General features: G+C 42.7%; 1 protein-coding gene across 1 annotated transcript; it reads right to left on the bottom strand.

Annotated features, from left to right (window-relative positions):
* Positions 1-568: 568 nt before the first annotated feature.
* Positions 569-21,497, bottom strand: LOC119038860 (zinc finger protein 14-like). Its single transcript, XM_037131403.2, has 4 exons — positions 21,348-21,497; positions 6,594-6,720; positions 6,331-6,391; positions 569-2,172 (listed from the first exon to the last, which is right to left on the bottom strand). The coding sequence occupies exons 1-4, from the start codon at positions 21,348-21,350 to the stop codon at positions 1,257-1,259; spliced, it is 1,107 nt and encodes a 368-aa protein (XP_036987298.2). The 5' UTR covers positions 21,351-21,497; the 3' UTR covers positions 569-1,256.
* Positions 21,498-21,800: the final 303 nt, after the last annotated feature.

Here is a 21,800-nt window from a genome sequence, read left to right as displayed (position 1 = left end):
TTATTAATGTACTCTCAAAGGAGAGAAGAACAAGCAAGGGTAAGCTGGTTCACTGATTTGTGCAAAGGTGAATGGGTTGGCCCTTTCATGTGTAAAAATGGAGGCTGAGTGTTTTCAAGGCTTGGCCCTCCACCCGCTGACTCACATAAAGACATGTATCAACTTTCATAACTTCTTTACTGATTCAGGGCCAGGCAAGATAAGCAGGTCTCTAAAGCAAATTAAGAGTCAAATATTAAGCCCTGGCTGGTGTAGCTAAGTGGATTGAGTGCAGGCCTGCGAACCAGACGATCTCAGTTCAATTCCCAGTCAGGGCACATGCCTGGGTTGCAGGCCAGTTCCCCTGGGGAGATGCACAAGAGGCAACCATACATTGATATTTCTCTCCCTCTCTCCTTCCCTTCTCCTCTAAAGATAAATAAATAAAATCTTTTTAAAAAAAAGTCAAATATTAAAAAGGAGGTCAGAGCTTTATTAATGACAATTGAATAATGACACATTTCATTTTTATGTATTTGAACTCAAGTATTAATTGAAAAGTGATGTGAAAAGCACAAAAAACATATAATTAAGATGACGCCTCAAAAAATATTTGAATGTATTCATCCTAGGGAACAGGAGAAACCCAAAAAGTGTCAGTGTGGATCCTGAACTCTCTTCAAAGGTTTTACTAATGTTAAGTGTTTATTTTCATTTGTTGTGCTATAGATGGCACCTTACCAGTACAGCCTACCCCCATGCAGCAAGAAGCCCTTTTAAGGAAACAGAACTCTGCCAGGCTGCTAAATAAATAGACCAAAGTTAGTAGGTCCCCCAGGTACACACCATGGCTGCAGGGACTTTGTCTCTCATGAAAAACCTAAAAACAAACACAACCCTCTAAAGTGTTTGTGTATTTGGAGTGCTTTGGAGATTTACTGAAAAATCTAACTATTTAACTAGCAAAGTGGGTTTATTTGGTAATAGCAGAGAACTGTATTTTGGCGCAAACAAACCAGAGCAAAATCTATAGGCAGGTTGAACAAACAAAGAAGAATGTTACTTTCTAGAGAAAAAGAAGGAAGTTTGGAAGGGGTGCTTTAAGTCAAAGTTCATTAGAGGCAAGTCAGAGTTCAAGGTTGTGAGGACTCTTCAATGACTGAGTTTTAACAGTTCCCAGTGGATGGTCTTGTGCTGGGTTAGGAGAAATCTTACCTCTGTTTGGGTAGTAGAAACACCTTCCTGCTAGAGTACAAGGTATGTCTCTTCCTGTTGTATTACATATTTTTCATCCATAGGGTTTCTACATAGTGTGAGTTTTTTGTGTTTTTTTGTCTCTCTGTGGGCTTTACCACGTATTTTACATTTACATTTACCACGTATTCCTCTCGTGTGTGAGTTCTTTCATGTTTTCGAAGATCACTGATATACCTAAATGCTGTACTACATATTTTACATTCATAGGGTTTCTCTCCAGTGTGGGTTCTTTCATGTCTTTGAAGATCACTAGCATACCTAAATGCCGTATTGCATAGTTTACATTCATAGGGTTTCTCCACAGTATGAGTAGATTTGTGTCTTTTTAAGGACCTGAAAGATATGTAAGCTTTACCACATTTCTTACATTCATAGGGTTTCTCTCCAGTATGAACTCTCTCATGTATTTTAAGAGACCAGTGGTCTCTATGAGTTTTACCACATATTTTACATTTATAGAGTTTCTCTCCAGTGTGAGTTCTTTCATGTCTTCGAAGATCACTGAGATACCTAAATGCTGTACTACTTATTTTACATTCGTAGGATTTCTCTCCAGTGTGAGTTCTTTCATGTACTTTAACATTTCTGGAAGACCTGAAGGCTTTACCACATATTGAACATACATAGGGATTCTTTTCATTGTGGGTTCCTTCATGTTTTTCCAACCACAGTAGGCGACTAAAGGCTTTATCACATTCTTTACACTTATAAGGCTTCTCTCCATTTTTCTGAAATTCATATGCTTTGTGTCCTGTGTGACATCTGTTGTAGCCTCTAAGGGATGAACGAGACCTAAAAAATTTTCCACATATTCTGCAGTCATGCTGTTTCACTCTGGTGGTTTTTTCCTTCAGATTGTGATTTGAAATAAGGCTGAACGTTTCTCCACATGGATTAACCTGTTTACTTTCACAGATTCTCACTACCACTGGACTTCTATAAAAAATAAGCACATTATTAGTGATTTCTTTATTAATAATTTTATATTAATTGTATCTATTATGAATTATAGAAAAAGTATAGATATTCTGTCTTGTCTGAAAATATACTAAGTCTGGGGCCATACCACCCTGAATGCACCCAATCTCATCTGAAAATATACTGAATGTTCTCCAAGACTTTACCCTTGTTATTATAAAACTGATATTCACATATAGGGTTTATTAATGCTGTTTCCAAGTGAACTATTTAGTAAACACTGAACATAGATGTTACATTTAAAAGAGTACTGTTAAAATTTTTTATAAAAAGAATACATTTGAAGCAGAGTTTGTTTGCTTTGTTTGCTACATATTTTAAATATTTCACAATAGACTTCCAGCCAAGATGGAGGGGTAGGTAGATACACTGTGCCTCCTCGCACAATCAAAATAAGGACAACAAAAATTTAGAAACAAAATAACAACCAGAACTGACAAAATTGAACTGTATGGAAGTCAGACAGCCAAAGAGATGAAATAGACACATTCATCCAGACAGGTAGGCAGGGCGGAGTCAGGCAGTGGAGCAGACAGGGGTTGGGACACAGGAAGAGGTGACAGAGGGTGCCCAGGGCACCCCAGGCACACCAGATGGCACCAGGCAAACCCTGGGCACCCAGGTGGTAGCTGGCAGACCCTGGGCATGGGGTGGCAATGGACAGACCCAGCAAGGGGGTGATTGAGATGTGGGGCACCATGTGCAAGGCGGCTGGCTTACCGGGCAGTGGTCCACATTTGAGGGCAGATAACTGGGGAGTGAGACAGATCGTGCAACCCAGGGTCCTAGCACTGGGAAATAAAGCCTCAAAACACTGATTGAAAATACTTGTGGGAGTCAAGGCACAGGGAAAGACTCCCAGCCTCACAGAAGAGTTCATTGGAGAGACCCACAGGGTTCTAAAACACACACAAGCCCATGAACACGGGAATCAGCACCAGAAAGGCCCAGTTTGCTTGGGGGAAGTGGTGGAAGAGACTGAGGTCTAACAGAGAGCAGAGCAAGCACCAATGCTCCCTCTCAGACCCCGCCCCCACATACAGAGTTACAACCCAAGGACAGGGGTTGCCCTGCCCTGGTGAACACCTAAGCACCATCCCTCATACATAACAGGAACGACAAGACAAAAAAAAAAAAAAAAAAAAGGCCCAGATGAAAGAATAGATCAAAGCTCCACAGCAAATACAACTGAGCGACTAAAAGATAGCAAACCTATCAAATGAAGAGTTAAAAACACTGGTGATCAGGACACTCAGAACTGGTTGAATTTGGTCACAAACTAGATGAAAAAATGAAGGCTATGCTAAGTGAAATGAAGGAAAATGCATAGGGAACCAGTGGTGATGGGAAGGAAACTGAGACTCAAATCAGTGGAGTGACCAGAAGGAAGAAAGAAATGTTCAACGAGAACAGAATGAAGAAACAAGAATTCAAAAAAATGAGGAGAGGCTTAGGAACCTCCAGGACATCTTTAAACATTCCAACATCCAAATTATAGGGGTACCAGAAGGGGAAGAGGAAGAGGAAGACCAACAAGTAGAAAACTTATTTCAACAAATAATAAAGGAGAACTTCCCCAATCTGGCAAAGGAAATAGACTTCCTGGAAGTCCAGGAAGCTCAGAGAGTCCCAAAGAAGGTGGACCCAAGGAGGAACACACCAAGGCACAGCATAATTACAGTAGCCAATATTAAAATGAAGGAGAGAATCCTAGAAGCAGCAAGAGATTAGGGGAACGTCACCTACAAAGGAGTTCCCATCAGACTGTCAGTGGATTTCTCAAAAGAGACCTTACAGGCAAGAAGGGGCTGGAAAGAAGTATTCCAAGTCATGAAATGCAAGGACCTACATCCAAGATTGCTCTATCCAGCAAAGCTTTCATTTAGAATGGAAGGCCAGATAAAGTGCTTTTCAGATAAGGTCAAGTTCAAGGAGTTCATCATCACCAAATTCTTATATGAAATGTTAAAGGGACTTATCTAAGAAAAAGAAGATAAAAACTATGAACAGTGAAAGGACAGCAAACTCACAGTTATTAACAACCACACCTAAAACAAAAGCAAATTAAGCAGACAGCTAGAACAGGAGCAGAGCCACAGAAATGGAGATCACCTGGAGGGTTAGCAACAGGGGAGTGGGAGGAGGAGAAGGGGGGAGAAGGTACAGAGAATAAGTAGCACAGACAGTGGAGAGAAAATAGACAGGGGGAGGGCAAGAGTAGTGTGGGAAATGTAAAAGCTAAAGAACTTAAGACACATGGACATGAACTAAAGGGGGGGAATGTGGGTGGGAGAAGGTGTGCAGGGTAGAGGGGAATGAAGGGGGGAAATGGGACAACTGAAATAATATAATCAATAAAATATATTTTTAAAGAATATTTCACAACATATTGGGTTGGCCATAAAGTCCATTGAGTTTTTTCCATAAAATAAAAAAACACATTTTTCACTTTCACCAATAACTTTACTGATCTGAATATTTTGAGTATGTTGGTTATCTCTCATGTGGTATAATGTTGATTGCTCTCAATTAATGTCTTGATTTGACCACTATCAACTTCAATTGGTCTACATGATTGTGGAGCATTGTCCAGCAAGAAATCTCCAGCACAAAACTTTACAAACCAGTTTTTTGAATTGTTTATTTATTTTTAGACAGAGGGGAAGGGAGGGAGAAGGGAGAGAGAAAGGGAAGAAGAGAAACATCAATATGTGACTGTTTCTCATGCTCCCCCTACTGGGGACCTGGCTCACTACCCAGGCATGTGCCCTGACTAGGAATTGAACTGGAGACCCTTTGGTTCATGTTGGGAGCCGACCAGCAGCCGCCCCTTGACACAGTCAAGACAGATGAGATGCATCTGCACAGCACAGGCAACTGTGGCTGGACTTCCTGTCTATCTCTCCCTGCATGTTTGCTTTTGTGATTAATAGGTGGTGGGATTTTTAGACACCTGCATTTCAGGCCCAATGATCCACATAATTCCAATGAAGTTGTACAAAATGATTTCTTGGCCATAGAACAAAGTCCACCCCTAATGAAGTAGCCCCTGAATGTCTAAAAGTTGATGGAGTAACAGCTCCTCCTCCACCTTAAACAGGAATATATATTAATTAGAATTAGACAGGCAAAGAAACAGGAGAAGCTGGTTAGCTATTACAAACTAAGCACATAGAAACAATTACCAAGGAGTCAGAGTCCATATTACATAAAGAAACATTTTAGACAGAAAGATAGATAGCTAACTTAAACATCACAAAGGCCTTCTAACAAATTTCCTATAACCTCTGCTCAGTCTAGCGTATCCTTTTGCTCCATACCAAATTCTAAAAATTTTAATAAACAATGAGACATCTAAACTCTGTACATACAGCTATTTCTAAATGTCTGATTAATGGCTCTCCTGGTCAAAACAATCTTTGTTTAACATAACTGAAACTATGGAAATTCTTGTACTTTTCCTGGTTACCTCTGTATTGGTTTTTTCTGCTTAACTGATCACTCCATACACCTGGTCCTTTAATGTTATGTAACAATCTCTATAAAAATAAAGCCTAAATCAAACTCTGAGAGTTCGGTCAGACCCACAGAGGCTGGCTGTTTTCTGGCATCCAATCGGGTGTGTGACTCTTCATTGACTGTCTGCGCCGTCCATGCTTTGGGAACCCTGAACCCTGCCGAGGCTGGACCCGGGCAGGTTCACAGGCCGGTGCTCAGTCCACTGGGCCACACCAGCCAGGGGCACAAACCACTTTTTGACAATTTAGTCAGTCACAGCCTTCTCCATACACTGCACAAATCTTTTTTTTTCTTTTTTTGCATTTCATTTGCACTTTTACTTTTCTTGAAATAACAAAGCATAATGTGCTGAAAATGTTGCGTATTTCCTTCCATTTTCAATATTAAAATGGCTACACAAAAATTCACCAATTTTGATATTTTTTTAATGCACACTGATCTGGCAGCTGTCACAGTGGAATCTAACAAAACTGTTTCAAATGAAGTTAAAGAAAAATAAGTACAAGTAGAGACATCTTACAAAAAAAAAACTTTTTAACCAACCCAATACTACAATCCTCCCATGAGACACTGTTTTCTCTTGCAAGTGTGACTCACCTTAATTTTCTCCTCTGCTTTTTGTACTGATCTTTGATGTCATGTTCTTCCCATCTTTTTCCTAAAAGGAAGACCCAGAAAAAGGATTTCAAAGAATTAGAACAATAGACAAATTATTTGCTCCAAGATCATGAAGAGCTGTAGCCATACCCAGATTATTTACCAGCATCTTCCTTTTCCACATTACAGAACTTGAAACAACATTGTTAAGCAAGAAACTCTTGTTCTCTAACTGATGACTGAAGGAATGTCCTCATCCTTACCTATGGAGGCCAGGTTCCTAAAGGTTTCTGTCATTACATCTCTGTAGAGCTTCTTCTGTGAAGGATCCAGTAAGGCCCACTCCTCCAGACTGAAGTTCACAGACACATCCTCAAAAGCAAGGGAGTCCTAAAACACCATATATATATATATATATATATATATATATATATATATATATACACACACACACACACACACACACACACAGAGTAAAATGTGAGAATGTCAGCACTGGGCACCTAGACTCCATTTACAGAAAAGTTACCTAAAATTCTCTTGTCTCTAGATATTTATAACTTGGTCATTGAAAAGTTACTTTCTCATAAATTTAACAGCATTTTGACCACCCGGAAACTACTTATATATTCTTACTGTGCTCATAATACATCTTCTGATCAGCATGGGAGTTTTGATCTGTTCCATTTCCAACCCGGTCCTTCACCCCACCTTAGGCAACCTCATGGCCCACCCTCCAGGGACGTCACCGTATTGATGCCAAACGTAGTGCGGACACCCGACTGGCATAGCTCACGACAGCCCAGAACTCCTGGGCTCAAGCAATCATTCTGCCTCAGCCTCCCAAGGAGCTGGGACTACAGGTGTGCACTACCACACCTGGCATAATACATCTTATTTCTCTGTAATATCAGAATCTTGACCATTTTTGAAAATAACAGAAATGCCGTACAGCTGAAACATGTACTATCATTTTAAGACCACTAATTTCTCATGAAAATAATTCTTTCATGTACTATCACCCACCATTTATAGCAATCCACAAGGCAGAGGGTTAAATCTGCATGATGTTTCAATAAATAAAACAGTGAAAAACTGGAAGCCAACTTCTATTCCCATAACCCAACATGAGAGTCCAGGAGGCCTGTGAAAATCACTTTCAAGTAAGCCAGCTGACAATGTTGTCCTAAAGTCCAGGCCTTTACCAGTAATCAGACACAACTGGCTCAATGTAAATATGACTGTGCAGAAGCATTGCTTGTAATTTATGTAGTACTTATCACAGACTTAGTTCTTCCTTTCCCTCTCTGTCCAGTTTAATGGGGCAAGAAGGTTCTTTGAAACTTAGAGTTCAGACACAACAAAGAAGCCATAACAAGCTATGCCACAAAATCCCTGTACTCACGCTCAGGGCTGCTTCCTGCCAAATTCTAGAACACATAGTGAGAGAACAGGCCAGGAGAGTTCTTTTTGGTCAAACCTCATGGGGTACCCTGGGCCTCACTGCCCTTGAGAAACAGGTTAAGAGCTGCAGACTGCCAGGGACTTCACTGAAGTCCATGTAGTCGGATAGTGATCTTGGTCATGATTACAGAACACATAAAAGGTTCCACAGTCCTTCCTTCTAAAAGAACACAAAATTTCCACTCTCCAATTTCAAAGAAAAATTCTCCTGACAAGTCACTCTAGAGGCTGACTTGCCACCTTATGGTGTGGCACTTAGAGAACTTCAGAGCTGCCATTCTCAATCTCATCAAAAAGAAAAAAAAAAGTGCCTTGGCTGGTGTGGCTTAGTGGATTGAGTGCTGGCCTGATAACCAAAGGGTCGCCTGTTTGATTCACTGTCAGGGCACATGCCTGGGTTGCGGGCCAGGTCACTCACTGGTCGGGGGCATGTGAGAGGCAACACACACTGATGTTTCTCTCTTTCTCTTTCTCCCTCCCTATCCCTCTCTCTAGAAATAAATAAATAAAATCTTTTTTTAAAGAAAAAAAGTGAAATAAACTATTATTCTTTTTTCTTTTTTCAACAATATATTTTATCGATTATGCCATTACAGTTGTCCCATTTCCCCCCCTTCATTCCCCTCCACCCCGCACACCCTCTCCCACCCACATTCCCCCACTTCAGTTCATGTCCATGTGTCTTAAGTTCTTTAGCTTTTACATTTCCCACACTACTCTTGCCCTCCCCCTGTCTATTTTCTCTCTACTGTCTGTGCTACTTATTCTCAGTACCTTCTCCCCCCTTCTCCTCCTCCCATTCCCCTGTTGCTAACCCTCCAGGTGATCTCTATTTCTGTGGTTCTGTTCCTGATCTAGCTGTCTGCTTAGTTTGCTTTCGTTTTAGGTGTGGTTGTTAATAACTCAGTTTGCTGTCCTTTCACTGTTCATATTTTTATCTTCTTTTTCTTAGATAAGTCCCTTTAACATTTCATATAAGAATTTGGTGATGATGAACTCCTTGAACTTGACCTTATCTGAAAAGCACTTTATCTGGCCTTCCATTCTAAATGAAAGCTTTGCTGGATAGAGCAATCTTGGATGTAGGTCCTTGCATTTCATGACTTGGGATACTTCTTTCCAGCCCCTTCTTGCCTGTAAGGTCTCTTTTGAGAAATCCACTGACAGTCTGATGGGAACTCCTTTGTAGGTGATGGTCCCCTAATCTCTTGCTGCTTCTAGGATTCTCTCCTTCATTTTAATATTGGCTACTGTAATTATGCTGTGCCTTGGTGTGTTCCTTCTTGGGTCCAACTTCTTTGGGACTCTCTGAGCTTCCTGGACTCCTGGAAGTCTATTTCCTTTGCCAGATTGGGGAAGTTCTCCTTTATTATTTGTTAAAATAAGTTTTCTACTTGTTGGTCTTCCTCTTCCCCTTCTGGTACCCCTATAATTTGGATGTTGGAATGTTTAAAGATGTCCTGGAGGTTCCTAAGCCTCTCCTCATTTTTTTGAATTCTTGTTTCTTCATTCTTCCCTGGTTGGATGTTTGTTTCTTCCTTCTGGTCACCCACTGATTTGAGTCCCAGTTTCCTTCTCATCACTATTGGTTCCCTGTGCATTTTTCTTCATTTCACTCAGTGTAGCCTTCATTTTTTCATCTAATTTGTGACCAAAATCAACCGGTTCTGTGAGCGTCCTGATCACCAGTGCTTTGAACTGTGCATCTGATAAGTTGGCTATTTCTTGGTCACTTAAAAAAGTATTGGAGCCCTGGCTGGTGTAGCTCAGTGGATTGAGCACAGGCCTGCGAACCAGAGGATCTCGGTTCAATTCCCAGTCAGGGCACATGTCTGGGTTGCAGGCCGGTTCCCTGCAGGCCAGTTCCCAGCAAGGGAGGCATGAAAGGCAACCATACACTGATGTTTCTCTCCCTCTCTCCTTCCCCTCTAAAGATAGACAGATAAATAAATAATTTTTTTTAAAAAAAGAACTTAAAAAAAAGTATTGGATCTGGGGCTTTGATTGGTTCTTCTGTTTGAGCCATAATTTTTTAGTCAGGTTGTGCCTGTTATGTATGAGGGGCAGAGCATTAGGTGTTCACCAGGGTGGGGCAACCCCTGTCCCTGGGTTGTGACTCCGTATGTGGGGGCAGGGTCAGAGAGAGAACAATGGTGCTTGTTTTACTCTCCCTTGAATCCCAGTCCCCTCTGCCGCTTCCCACAAGCAAATTGAGCCCTTCTGGAGCTGTTTTCCATGTGGGTGGGCTTGTGCACATTCTAGGACCCTGTGTGTCTCTCCAACAAACTCTCCTGTGAGGGTGGGAGTCTTTCCCAGAACCTCAACCTCCACAAGTGTTTTCAATCGGTGCTTTTGGGCTTTATTTCTGATCACTGGGGCCCTGGGTTGCAAGGTCTGTCTCGCTGCCCATTTTTGTCTAGTTTATCTGCACATGAATGTGTGTTCATGGTCAGCCAACCACCTTGCATGCCTCATAGGGTCTGCTCATTTCCTCCCCATGCCCAGGTCTGCCAGCCACCACCTTTTCCTGCCGCGACCCCTCTCCACTGGCTGCCAACTCTGCCCCTCTTACTGGTCTGGATGAATGGTTGTTGGACTTCCATACAGTTTACAGTTCAATTTTATGTCTGTCCTGGTTGTGTTTGTGTTTCTAAATCTTTGTTGTCCTTAATTCTGGTTGTGTGAGGAGGCACAATATTTCCACCTATGCCTCCATCTTGTCCGGATAAACAATTATTCTTATATCCATCAGAGGCTTGAGGTTAAAGGGCAAATGAAATCTCCAAAATTAAGAAAAAGAACAGGTGGTACATTGAGATATGCCCCAAATATTCTGTTCTTACAAGGCCTGTACCAAAAAAAAAAAAAAAACCCTATATCGCCAGATTCTAGTGCAAAGACAATAAATAACAATAAAGACAGAACACAAAACCAATGATATTTAAAATAACCCTTCATTTTTATTTTATTATTTTTTTATGGAGACTAAGATATGGTGCCTGCCTATGTCTGCTTAGGGGGAAAAAAGGCAGGCTTCAGCCACCACTTCAGTCTGGGAGAGAGCTGCTCCTCCAGCCCTTACCCAAAAACCAGACAATCCAGTTCTTCCTTGTATGTCCCTGACAGCCTTTGAGAGGTTGTTCATGCACTAGATCTCAGAATGAGTAAGTCCAAGTAAGTTTGTGCATGGGCCCTTTAAGAGAAATGCCTAAGACTTCAGTAGCCCTCTGTGTCACTCAGCCACAATCTCTGCTGGTTTCCACACCCAGAAGTTATGGGTACTTTTCTTCCCAGCACTGGAACCCTGGGCTGGGATGCCTGAAGTGGGGGTAAGACTCCTGCGTCTCAGAGGGGCTTTCCATAACCGAGATATTGCTCCCCAATTTTTAAACACCACATGTGGGTGTGCTACCAGCTCATTCAGTGCCTCTGCCCCTTGAACCAGTCTCCATATGGATTATTCTGTATATCCTTATGTATAAGAACTGTTCAGCTAAATTTGAGGTGGTTCTCAATGATAGTTTTTCTGTAGTTTGGTTGTAATTTTGATGTAGTCAGGGGAGGATGCGAGTACGGAGTTTATATACTCCACCATCTTGGTGGAAAACACTATTAATACAGCTACTTTAACTAAAACAACCTGGCCAGGTGGCTCAGAGTGTTAGAGCGTTGTCTGATGCACCAGGGTTACAGGTTCAATATCCGGATGGGGCACATACAGGAATCAACCAATGAGTGCATGAATAAGTGCAACAGCAGGTCAATGTTTTATTTTTCTCTCTCTTACTATTTCCCTTCCTCTCTCTCTCTTTTTTTAAAGATTTTATTTATTTATCCTTAGAGGGGAAGGGAAGGAGAGAGGGAGAGAAATATCAATGTATGGTTGCTTCTTGTGTGTCTCCTGCTGGGAACTGGCCTGCAACCCAGGCATGTGCCCTGACTGGGAATCGAACTGCGATGCTTTGGTTCACATGCCTGCACTCAATCCAATGAGCTACACCAGCCAGGGCCCTTCCTCTCTCTTTAAAGTCAATTTTAAAAAGAGTTCATTGCTGATCTTAGCAAGAACCATTAAAAAATCATCAGAAAAAAATGTAAATGATGAAGGCAGAGGATTAGAAAAAAAATGACTGTTGAAAATGAATAGAGCCCTGGCTGCTGTGGCTCGGTACTTCAGCGCTGGCCTACAGACCAAAGGTTTGATTCCCAGTCACGACACATGCCTGGGTTGTGGGCCAGGTTTCTCAGTTGGGGGCATGTGAGAGGCAACTAACTAATCTTCTCTTCCTCTCTTTCTCCCTCCTTTCCACTCTCTAAAATTAAAAAAATAAAATCTTAAAAAAAAGAGCCCTGGCTGGTGTAGCTTAGTGGATTCAGTGCCAGCCTATGAACCCAAAGGTCACCAGTTTGATTCCCAGGCACATGTGCCTGGGTTGCCGGCCAGAAGCCCCAGCTGGGGACATACAAAAGGCAACAGATCTATGCATCTCTCACACATCAATATTTCTTTCCCTCTCTTTCTCCCTCCCCTCCCACCCTCTCTAAAATTAAATATTTTTTTTTAGTTTTAAAATAAAATAGAATAAAAGAAGATCCATCGATTGGTTACATTCTCCTATGCCACTCCTACATACCACAACCCAGGATCAAACCCACAACCTGGGTATTTGTCCTGACTGGAATTGAACTCACAACCTATAGGATGACGCCGACCACTGAACCACACCAGCCAGTGTCTATGTACTCCTTGGAAAAGAAACATCCTCAAAACGTGTAACTAAACTCATCACATTTGTTTCTCATGACATAAGTGTCTATGTGAAACACCAGAGAGAACTCACAACAAAAAAAGAACTCCTGAAATAAATGAGAGTAATTGAAAGACACACAAGCCAATACCTTTCCTGTAGAGCCACAGAGACGTGCTCAACTGACCAAGGAAGCAAAGCAATTCAACAGAAAAAGAAAGTCTTTTCAACAAAGTGATGGAGATAATAAATACCCACATACAAACACACACAGAAAACAAATAGAGACAAAGACCATACACATTTCACAAAAACTAACTCAAAATACATCAGAGACCTATGTGTAAAAAGCAAAAGTAATAAACACCTACATGATAACCCGAGGAAATCTAAGTGCAAAAGAACAATGAGGCGCTACACATTTATTAAATGGATAAAATTTTAAATGCTCAGAACACCATATGCTGATGGAATGTGGAGGTGAAGGTAATCCACATTCATTGCTGGTGGGAATGGAACTGGGCATGCCTACATTGGAGAAAGGAACTTTCTTTCATCAATGAATGTACTCTTACTACATATGTTTAAGGTCCAGCAATTACACTCCATAATATAGACCTAAACGAATTGAAACCTTATGTTTATACAAAATCCTGCTCATGAATTATTTGCAGTTTATTCATAATTGGCAAGAATTAAGAGTTAAGCATAATGTCCTTCAAAAGGTAAACAATTAGTGGTAAACCTAAATGACAACCAGTGGTAAATCCAAACTATGAAATATTTTTCAGTGATAAAAAGAAATGGGGTATTAAGCCATGAAAACACAGGAGGAAAACATTGCTCTTAAAAGAGCAATGCTAAGTGAAAGAAGCCAATCTCACAAGGCTACACACTATATCATTCCAACTACATTACATTTTGGAAAAGAGAAAACTGTGAGCCAAAAAAAAGATACAGTGCTACATCCGTACTCAACATTAATTCATTCAGGAACTCATCAGGAATGCCGAAACTAATGAGTACTGAAGCACTTTCTCTTACAGGATGGCATTGTGACTCACACAAGTTCTAACAAGTGCTACAAGTCCCAAGCAAGCACTGAGTGCTGAAACATCTTCTTCTTGTCAAAATGCAATGAGTACAGTTTGAGAGTTCTAAAGCCGATGAGTACCCAGGTATGACTGTACTCTGGGTTTGAAGAATTTAGAGGTTGGGGAGAGAAATGATTGAATAATCAGCGCACAGAAGATTAATGGGAAGTAACACTACGATAAAAAATATAAAAATGATAGCTACACATTATTACACATTTGCCCAAACCCATAGATCCCATAACACAAATAGTCAATGCTAATGTTAAGTATGCACTTTTTAAAAAATATTTTTTTATTTATTTTTAGACAGAGGGGAAGAGAGGGAGAGAAACATCAATGTGTGGTTGCCTCTTGTGAGCTCCGCCCACTGGGACCTGGCCTTCAACCCAGGCATGTGCCCTGACTGGGAATGGAACCGGCAACCCAGGGCAAAGTATGCACTTTAATGCATCAATATTGGCTCAGCAATTCTAACAAATGTACCACAGTAATTCAACATGGAAAAAATAGTGCAAACTCTATGGATGCACAGGGGAGGTGTGGGAACTCTGTACTCTCTGATCAATAATTCCATAAACCAAAAACAGCTTTTACAAAAGTGACATCCATCAAACACTAAAAAAAGATGCAGACAGACTTATTACAATTAACACGTGATGACTGCCTGATGGATAAAAGAAGCTATGTATCATTAAACTGATTTGAACTTACTTCAGTAAGTCAGCAGGGTGCTCTACAGCCTGAGACCAGCAAGGGAGGTAAAACTCCCACAGAATGCCTTTGTTGGGGAGTGTGGCACTGTGTATTCTCAGAAGTGCCATGGTTACTATCAGTGGATTCTAGAACTCCAATGTGGATCAGCAGTTTCCTGGTGAGTCCTGGTATACCAGACTTAGTAACATACATACAGATAAAAATCCAAGGGTCACCTGGATTTTTATTTTCAGTATCTGACGCAAGACATTCCCAGAGTTCTTTTCCCAAAAAAGGCAACTCTTAGACAATAGTCCTAGAGTCTATGAACATATGCTAATGGGGCCAACTGTGGGCCAGTAGTAAGATGACTTCCTGACTCCTGGTTAGCAGTGGTGACCCTTGGGTTCTGTTTTTTATCAGAAATGTTCCCACCAAAGGATGAATACCAGCAACTCTCCACTGAGCTTGATCAAGTACAAATGTGTACTGTCCTCCTGAAAGACTATGCACTCCCCAGCGCTATGCATTCAGTGGATCCCAAGAAACAGTCCAAAGAACCAAAGTCTAGGAGAGGGGTAACCTCCTACAACACCCTAGCTTCATTCAAGGGACTGAAGTACGAATGAGTTTCACTCCTGCAGGTGTCATAGCCAGAAAGCAAAGGCTGGGCTCCACCATGTCACACGTCAGTAGCCCTGTTGAGTCAGTGGGTTCTGTTTCCAGGACCAAAGACATTTAGAGGCAGCTCAGTAGGAGGTCACATGCTCAGTGGTTATGAAAGCCTCTTGTGAAGGGGGCCCACTATGTGTTATAACTGCAGCTCTGATCGCATATAGTGTGGAGTCAAGGTCAATTTCTTAATCAGAAGCCTATGGACAACTTAAGGTGCTCCTTTAAAGAGCCCCAAGTCCCTGACAATAGGGTTAGAGGTCTACTCTATTATAACAGGGAATAAAAACTTTATACTACACTGACTTACCATGAAATAAAATTGGAATAAGATGTACTAACTGAAAAAAGGAAGTCACATACTGACACTTTCTTTGTAAGCATATTGCAAGCACCAGCAATTTCAGGTCCTGTTTATAAAAGAAAAAGTCTTGACCATGACTTTGGGTGATACAGGTCACCCAACTACAGGGAGTTGGCTGGCACTGACCAGTTCCAGGATGCTGCCATTAAAAATCCATATCGGGACCACTAAGGACACTGCCAGCACATCCACAGCCTCTCCCCCAGATCTCTTTGTTCCCCTTGTTTCTCTCCCCCCTTATCAAAACATCTGTCTGCACTGAGACACTAACATGGGCTTTGAGGCGAGAATCCCCATCTTCCAGGTTGCCAGTACCTGTCATAAACCCCTTCCCTTTACGTCAGCACCTACCTCTCAAGTATTGGTTCATGAAGCAGCAGGCAGCCAGACCTGCACGCAGTTACACTATGACTAAAGGTTGCTATAGAGTTTAAGTACCCTGGGCTTAAGAAGGGTTTGAACTAATCCCTTTGCTGTGCCAAACTGAAACAATGGTGCTGTCCACTATGAGGGTCAGCATTTTGGTGCAACAGATGTAGTAGGAGCAGCAGCAGCAGTTACTTAGGGTTCCTGGTGAGCCCTCTAGCATTTCCCCACCTACTGGCTTACCTTTCCTGTCTTTTCTTTCTCCCTAAAATACCTGTTTTTTATTAAGGAGAGACCATCTCAGCCCTGGCTGGTATGGCCCAGTGGACTCAGCGCCCAACCTGCAAACCAAAAGGTCACTGGTTCAATTCCCAGTCAGAGCACATGCCTAGGTTGCAAGTGGTAGAGACAACAATACAGCACAAGGCAGAACCCAGCTAGTAGCAGCTCACAGTGCAGGGACCCCCAGGCTTCCCTATCAGCCTGTCCAGATTAGGGCTGTCGGGAAAGGGAGGACTCAGGCTTTAGTTTTCAGAAGTCAAACATCAAACATGTGGAGCCTGACCACTCGTGACAATAACAAACACAATTATGAAAAATATACGTTTACACTGGCCTGTTTTTATATAAACACACACTAACAGAATGAGCAAGTATTACTCAAAACTGGTCATTTGAGGGTGGAAGGAGTTAGAACACAGACTGGAGCACAATATGCAGACAGAAAGTCCTCTTCAATTAGTTCTCTAGTATGAAATCTGAGAAAGAAGATACCTACTAAGAAGGGCTCCTGATGGCTAACTGGGCTTGAATTTTTAAAAACAGTGTAACAGCCATTTCTACACAGGGGCCTCTCATGCAAAATGCACATCAGAGAAAAGCCTGTACTGTGTTCCTGCCATCTAGCCAGCTCTTATAAAAAGGAATTCCTGGGATTCTCTTTCAACCTATAGGACTGAGGCTGTCTGCATCCATTCAGAGCTACATAGCTCCAACAAACCAGGGCAGCTCCTTTCTGACCAACCAGAACAGTACCTTCAGGCCAATCAGACTGTGAGGATTTGGAGTCCTCATTCACATGAGGAAGGACCAAAGGTGGAGACTCCTATCCAAAAAAACAATCTCCCGTCCCGCTCTGGGAGCACACTTTCCATTTCCACTGAAGACTGCATCTTCCAGGCTGAGTTGAAACACTGAAGGTATCTCATCAGAGCAGAACAGACCAGCACAGCACAAAGTAGACTGGCAAGGAACAGAGCAGAACCAACCACTGAGGAGCACGGTAGAGCTATGTAGCCAGAGAGGGGCCTGGCTCAGAGGCTGCCAGGGCTGTCCTATGGTCTTGCTGTTTTCATAGTTGTGCTGTATCACAATTAAGACGTTTTGCACTGAATCAAGTTTTCTTCTTCACCACACCCAAAACTGGGGATTCCTATTGGCATCAGATTGGCAGCCATGACCATCTGTTGACATTTGCTTAGGAATTTTTCACTTTACCATGCATTATTTATTTAACATAGAAAAATTATACAAACCACTTCTATCTATGATTAATCATTATTATTAATAAAATATTGTTTTTTTAAACGTAACTTAATCTTTTTGATATAAGAAACCACACCAAGATTTAAACAATAAATTATAGAAAAATGCGTACCATGAAATTTATGAATCCCTTTCTAACTAAAAGAACAAAAAGCATTATGACAGTTTTCTCTATATTTCACAATTAAGGATACATAAAGGAAATGAGTCAGATATAATACATTAGAGGTTTGCAATTAAGCTCTGAAGTGTACCAGAAATTTCAAATATTTGCATAAGCTTACATAAGCCTTGATGTGCTTTCTCAGTATGAAAATTGAAATTCGGTTGCTTTTCTTCCTTCCTCACACCCAAAAAACAGCAGTTCATTTACTATAGTGTTTTACATGTCAAAGTTCTTTAGGGACAGGCACACACAAAACTAACCTAAAATTGGAAAAAGCATCTGAGAACTTAAAAACATTCATCTAACATCTTCAGTGATGTTAGATGTTCAGGCCATCTTTGGCCTGAAAGCAACCAAAGTTCTATTTGGTTCTGCTGTTGATGAAAATCAGGCTCTTTCATGGGACCACAAGGAAAGCATTTCAAGGACCCACACATGAGTATGGCCAGATGGTTTATTAGTGTGAAAGGATGCCCCTGGGTCCCCTCTCTGTCTCTCCCGTCATATAAAGTCAGGACCAGAAAGAGTGAGTGTCCAGAGATCCTGTGTCATATAAAGCTCATTTCAGTTCAGCATCGGGCTAGTTTAGCTTCTACTTCTGACTGCAAACCATTGCTATGCTGAGGTATTCAGGCTCCCACCTGGAGCCTGTGAGTGGAGTCTTTGCAGCCACTGACCAGACAGCAGCTAAGTCCACATGGCTATGGAGAGAGGACACACGAGTGAACAAGGCAAGTGCGGGTCATGAGCAAGAGAGGGAAAGAGAAAGAGAAAATGTGTCCTTTGTTCCCCAGGGATTATATTAGCTTGGGTTTGGGATGGACTGGATGCTTTTTCAAAAGAACCGATCAACTTCCCAAGTTTACATGGGCTTTTTGATGGGTCCACCCCCGTCCCCCAGCTAGACTGGCAGGATTCTATGGTCCAGCACCTTCCCCTGCACCCCCCAACAATCTGATACCAGAGTGGGGAAGGAAGAACTATTAATCCCCTTGGTAGAGAAATGCTGTAATCCCCTGGGTTGTGAAGCTGTAGCTTCCTGGTGAAACAAACAGGCTCATGCTCCCCAGTTTATTAAACTCAATGTCTAATTCCCTTTGCTCTCCTAATAATATCTAGTTAACTATCTATGGCAGCAGTCCCCAACCTTTTTGTCACTAGGGACTGGTTTCATGGAACACAATTTTTCCATGGACCGGGGTAGGGGTAGATGGTTTTGGATGATTTCAGCACATCATGTTTATTGTGCACTTTATTTCTGCACTTTATACATTGTAATATATAATAAAATAATTATACAACTCACCATAATGCAGAATCAGAGGGAGCCCTGAGCTTGTTTGTCTGCAACCAGGCAGTCCCATCTGGGGGTGATGGGAAACAGTGACACCTCAAGTGTCAGATTCTGACTTAAAGCCTGCCACCAGATGCAGCTGTATAATTGAAGTACATCAACTCACTTGCCACTATAAAGCCTGCCACCTCAGGTCATCAGGCATTAGGTTCTCATAAGGAGCATACAACCTAGATCCCTCACATGTGCAGTTCACAGCAGGTTTCATGCTCCTATGAGAATCTATTTCTGCTGCTGATCTGACAGGAGGCAGAGCTCAGGTGGTAATGTAAGTAATGGGGAATGGCTGTAAATACAGGTGAAGCTTCCCAAGCTCACTCAACTGCTCAGCCACCACCCACATCCTGCTGTGCAACCAGTTCCTAAAAGGTCACCGATTCAGTACAAGTCCAGGAATTGGGGACCCCTGACCTACAGTATCAGTTCCACAGTTATCTTGTGTTACTCACATAGTGTCTCTTAATCAACTTACGTATTAAAAGCCCAAGTACTAACGGAAACTAGAATCAAAGGGCTACAATACTCACTATAGAAAGAAATCCAACAAAAAGAAAAATAAATACTGGAATCAAGATAGTTTAGAAAGACACCCACAGTCAAAAAGGTGACTATGATTACAAACAAGGGGTACAGACACCCCTAGCTGAGACAGAACCCCTGGAGGGGAAAGGATGGGAAAGACACTGAGCAGCCCCGGAACTGAATTCTGGGAGCTCCATACACCTTCCCCTTTCCTGTCAGCATAGAAGTGCTTTCTCCCTCAGGCTTCCATTCTCAACGTGGGGAAACTCTCAGCCAGACTGAGTTAAAGTTCTGACCACATGAACCCCACTATGAAGGTTTATAGACATTCATAAACCTTCTGTCTATAAGTTGAAACCCCTGATCTACATAGACTTTCTCAATATGCATAAATTAGACGCTTAAGTCGACTGCATTGGTGATGGGAAATTCATACATAAGATCTAAAAATGTTCAGGCCTTAGAAACCGCAACCTCAAAAAGGGTATCCCCACTCCCAACCCCATGTATATTTGCATCTCCAGCTTTCCAGGGCTATAGCTTCTCTCAGTGTAAAGGTTCCTACATGGGGGGGGAGGGGGTACGAACAGGTAAGGTACCGGTAAGAGGAGGCTCCCCAGGAACAACAACTGAGCCTTCAAGTACTTCCCTTCGCAGCCTCAAAGGAGTCTTAGCTTGGGTCACTGACCATAGGTTTCTGCTCCCATTGGAGTTGCTTTGGACCACTATTAATATTTTAAATGACACAAACCCAGAATTTGAACAATCCAGCAAAATCACTTAAATAGAGCATTTATATGGAAAGGGAAAAGAAAATTTTTAAGGGTCTTTTCCCAATTCAACTAGAAAACCCCAAATATCTATTCCTTTTAGTAAAAGATGTCAGTTAGTTATATTTCTAGAGAAAGAAACTGGTTTGGAAATAATTGATCATACTTGAACACATCTACTCTGTAAGTCTAAACGCTGCAATTTGATTTGAAAACCCCCCAAAGTGAAAAACAGACCTCACACATTTACAACACATGCTCAGCAGAAGAAAGATACAAAAATGAAATGCAATCACGAAACCTTTTTAAAAATTCATGCAAAAACCTTTTTTGCATGTCTGGAACTATTTATATAGTCTTTCAAGCTCTAAAATATACCCCTATTGAAAAACGAACACTTAAGCCACTAAATCTTTTCAAGGTGAGAAATCCAGAGAGGGTCTTTGCTGACAAGAAGAGATCACCCAAGAAAATCTCCAAACAGGAACCTTCACCCAAAGAGTTCCCCTAGGATGTCTGTGCCCAGGAAAGGTCCTCGCCGGAGAGGACCAGGATTGCATGGAGCAGAGTTCCAAAGGGTTCTTTTTGCCTTTCTTCTCATGTAAAACATCCACAACAATGGGTAACTCTAAAATAAAAAAGGCTAACCACGGCGCTGCGGGGGCGGGGGGGGGAGGGGAAGCATTGAGTCTCTTTGAAAGGTACCACGGAGGACAAATCGTTGATAATGATGCCCTGACTCCCAGAGGGAAACTTGGCTTTGGAATTCGAGGAGGGCGGTTGCCAGTCACAGCACAGACAGTCGTGGATCTGAGGCAGACCCTGCTCCCCAAACATCTGGAGAAGTCAGGAGAAACCGGGTCCCCCTGAGGGAAAGGGAAGAACCGAGGGCCCCACGGACCACAGCTGCTTCCACGCACAAACCCTGCCGCCCCAGTCACCACGGCCCGCAGACGACCACCCCTCCCCCATGGTCATCGCACCATCAGAGGACAAACGCTGCTGCGGGTGCACTGCTGCCCAGATAGTCTCAGGACGAGCCGAAGTGGCCGCAGGCAGTGACGAGACGGGACACCCAGGGTCCCCGCGGCTGCCCCAGGCCCGACGCTCCAAGCCGGAAAGGAACGAGGTCCGAGCGTCGCCCCCAGGGGACTGGAACCGGCAGACGCCCGAGGTGCGGCGGGAAAGCCGGGTCCGAAACCGCCGATTCCGACTGGCACCTCCTCCGGTCTTCGAACCCCCGCCTGCACACTCACCATTTCTAGGTTTCCTGGGTCTCCCTGAGTCTTGCGCAGGACTCCCAGGGCCAGTGCGGATCACAGAAGACACAGGTTACGAACATTCACCAAAATCCTTGGCGCGCACGAGACCCGAGGTCTGCGGCACCTCCGAAGGGAGTTGCGCTGTTCCAGACTTCTGAGCGTGGCCCCGCCCACCGGCCCCAGCGACGTCCCTGATTGGACAGTTCACAAGGCCGCGCCCCCTCGTTCCTGAGTGACAGCTAGAGGAGAACCCGGGTTTTGGGGAAACACTTTTTCCCCAAAAAAAGTGGTGGGTGGGAATCTGCCTCCAAGTGGCGCCCTAACCTTTAAACAGAACTTTTTCCGGGCTTGGGGCTGCCCAAGTCGTTTTCACCCAGCTCTGTGTGACCGCTAGGTTACTTGGTTGCAGATGGAACAAGAGTAGACAAAAAGGGTTAGGCCAGGTCT

Source organism: Artibeus jamaicensis, unplaced genomic scaffold (assembly GCF_021234435.1).
Source record: "Artibeus jamaicensis isolate MK-2021 breed Jamaican fruit bat unplaced genomic scaffold, CSHL_Jam_final scaffold_537, whole genome shotgun sequence".
Classification (NCBI taxonomy): Eukaryota; Metazoa; Chordata; class Mammalia; order Chiroptera; family Phyllostomidae; genus Artibeus; species Artibeus jamaicensis.
This window is presented reverse-complemented; position numbering and strand designations above follow the sequence as displayed.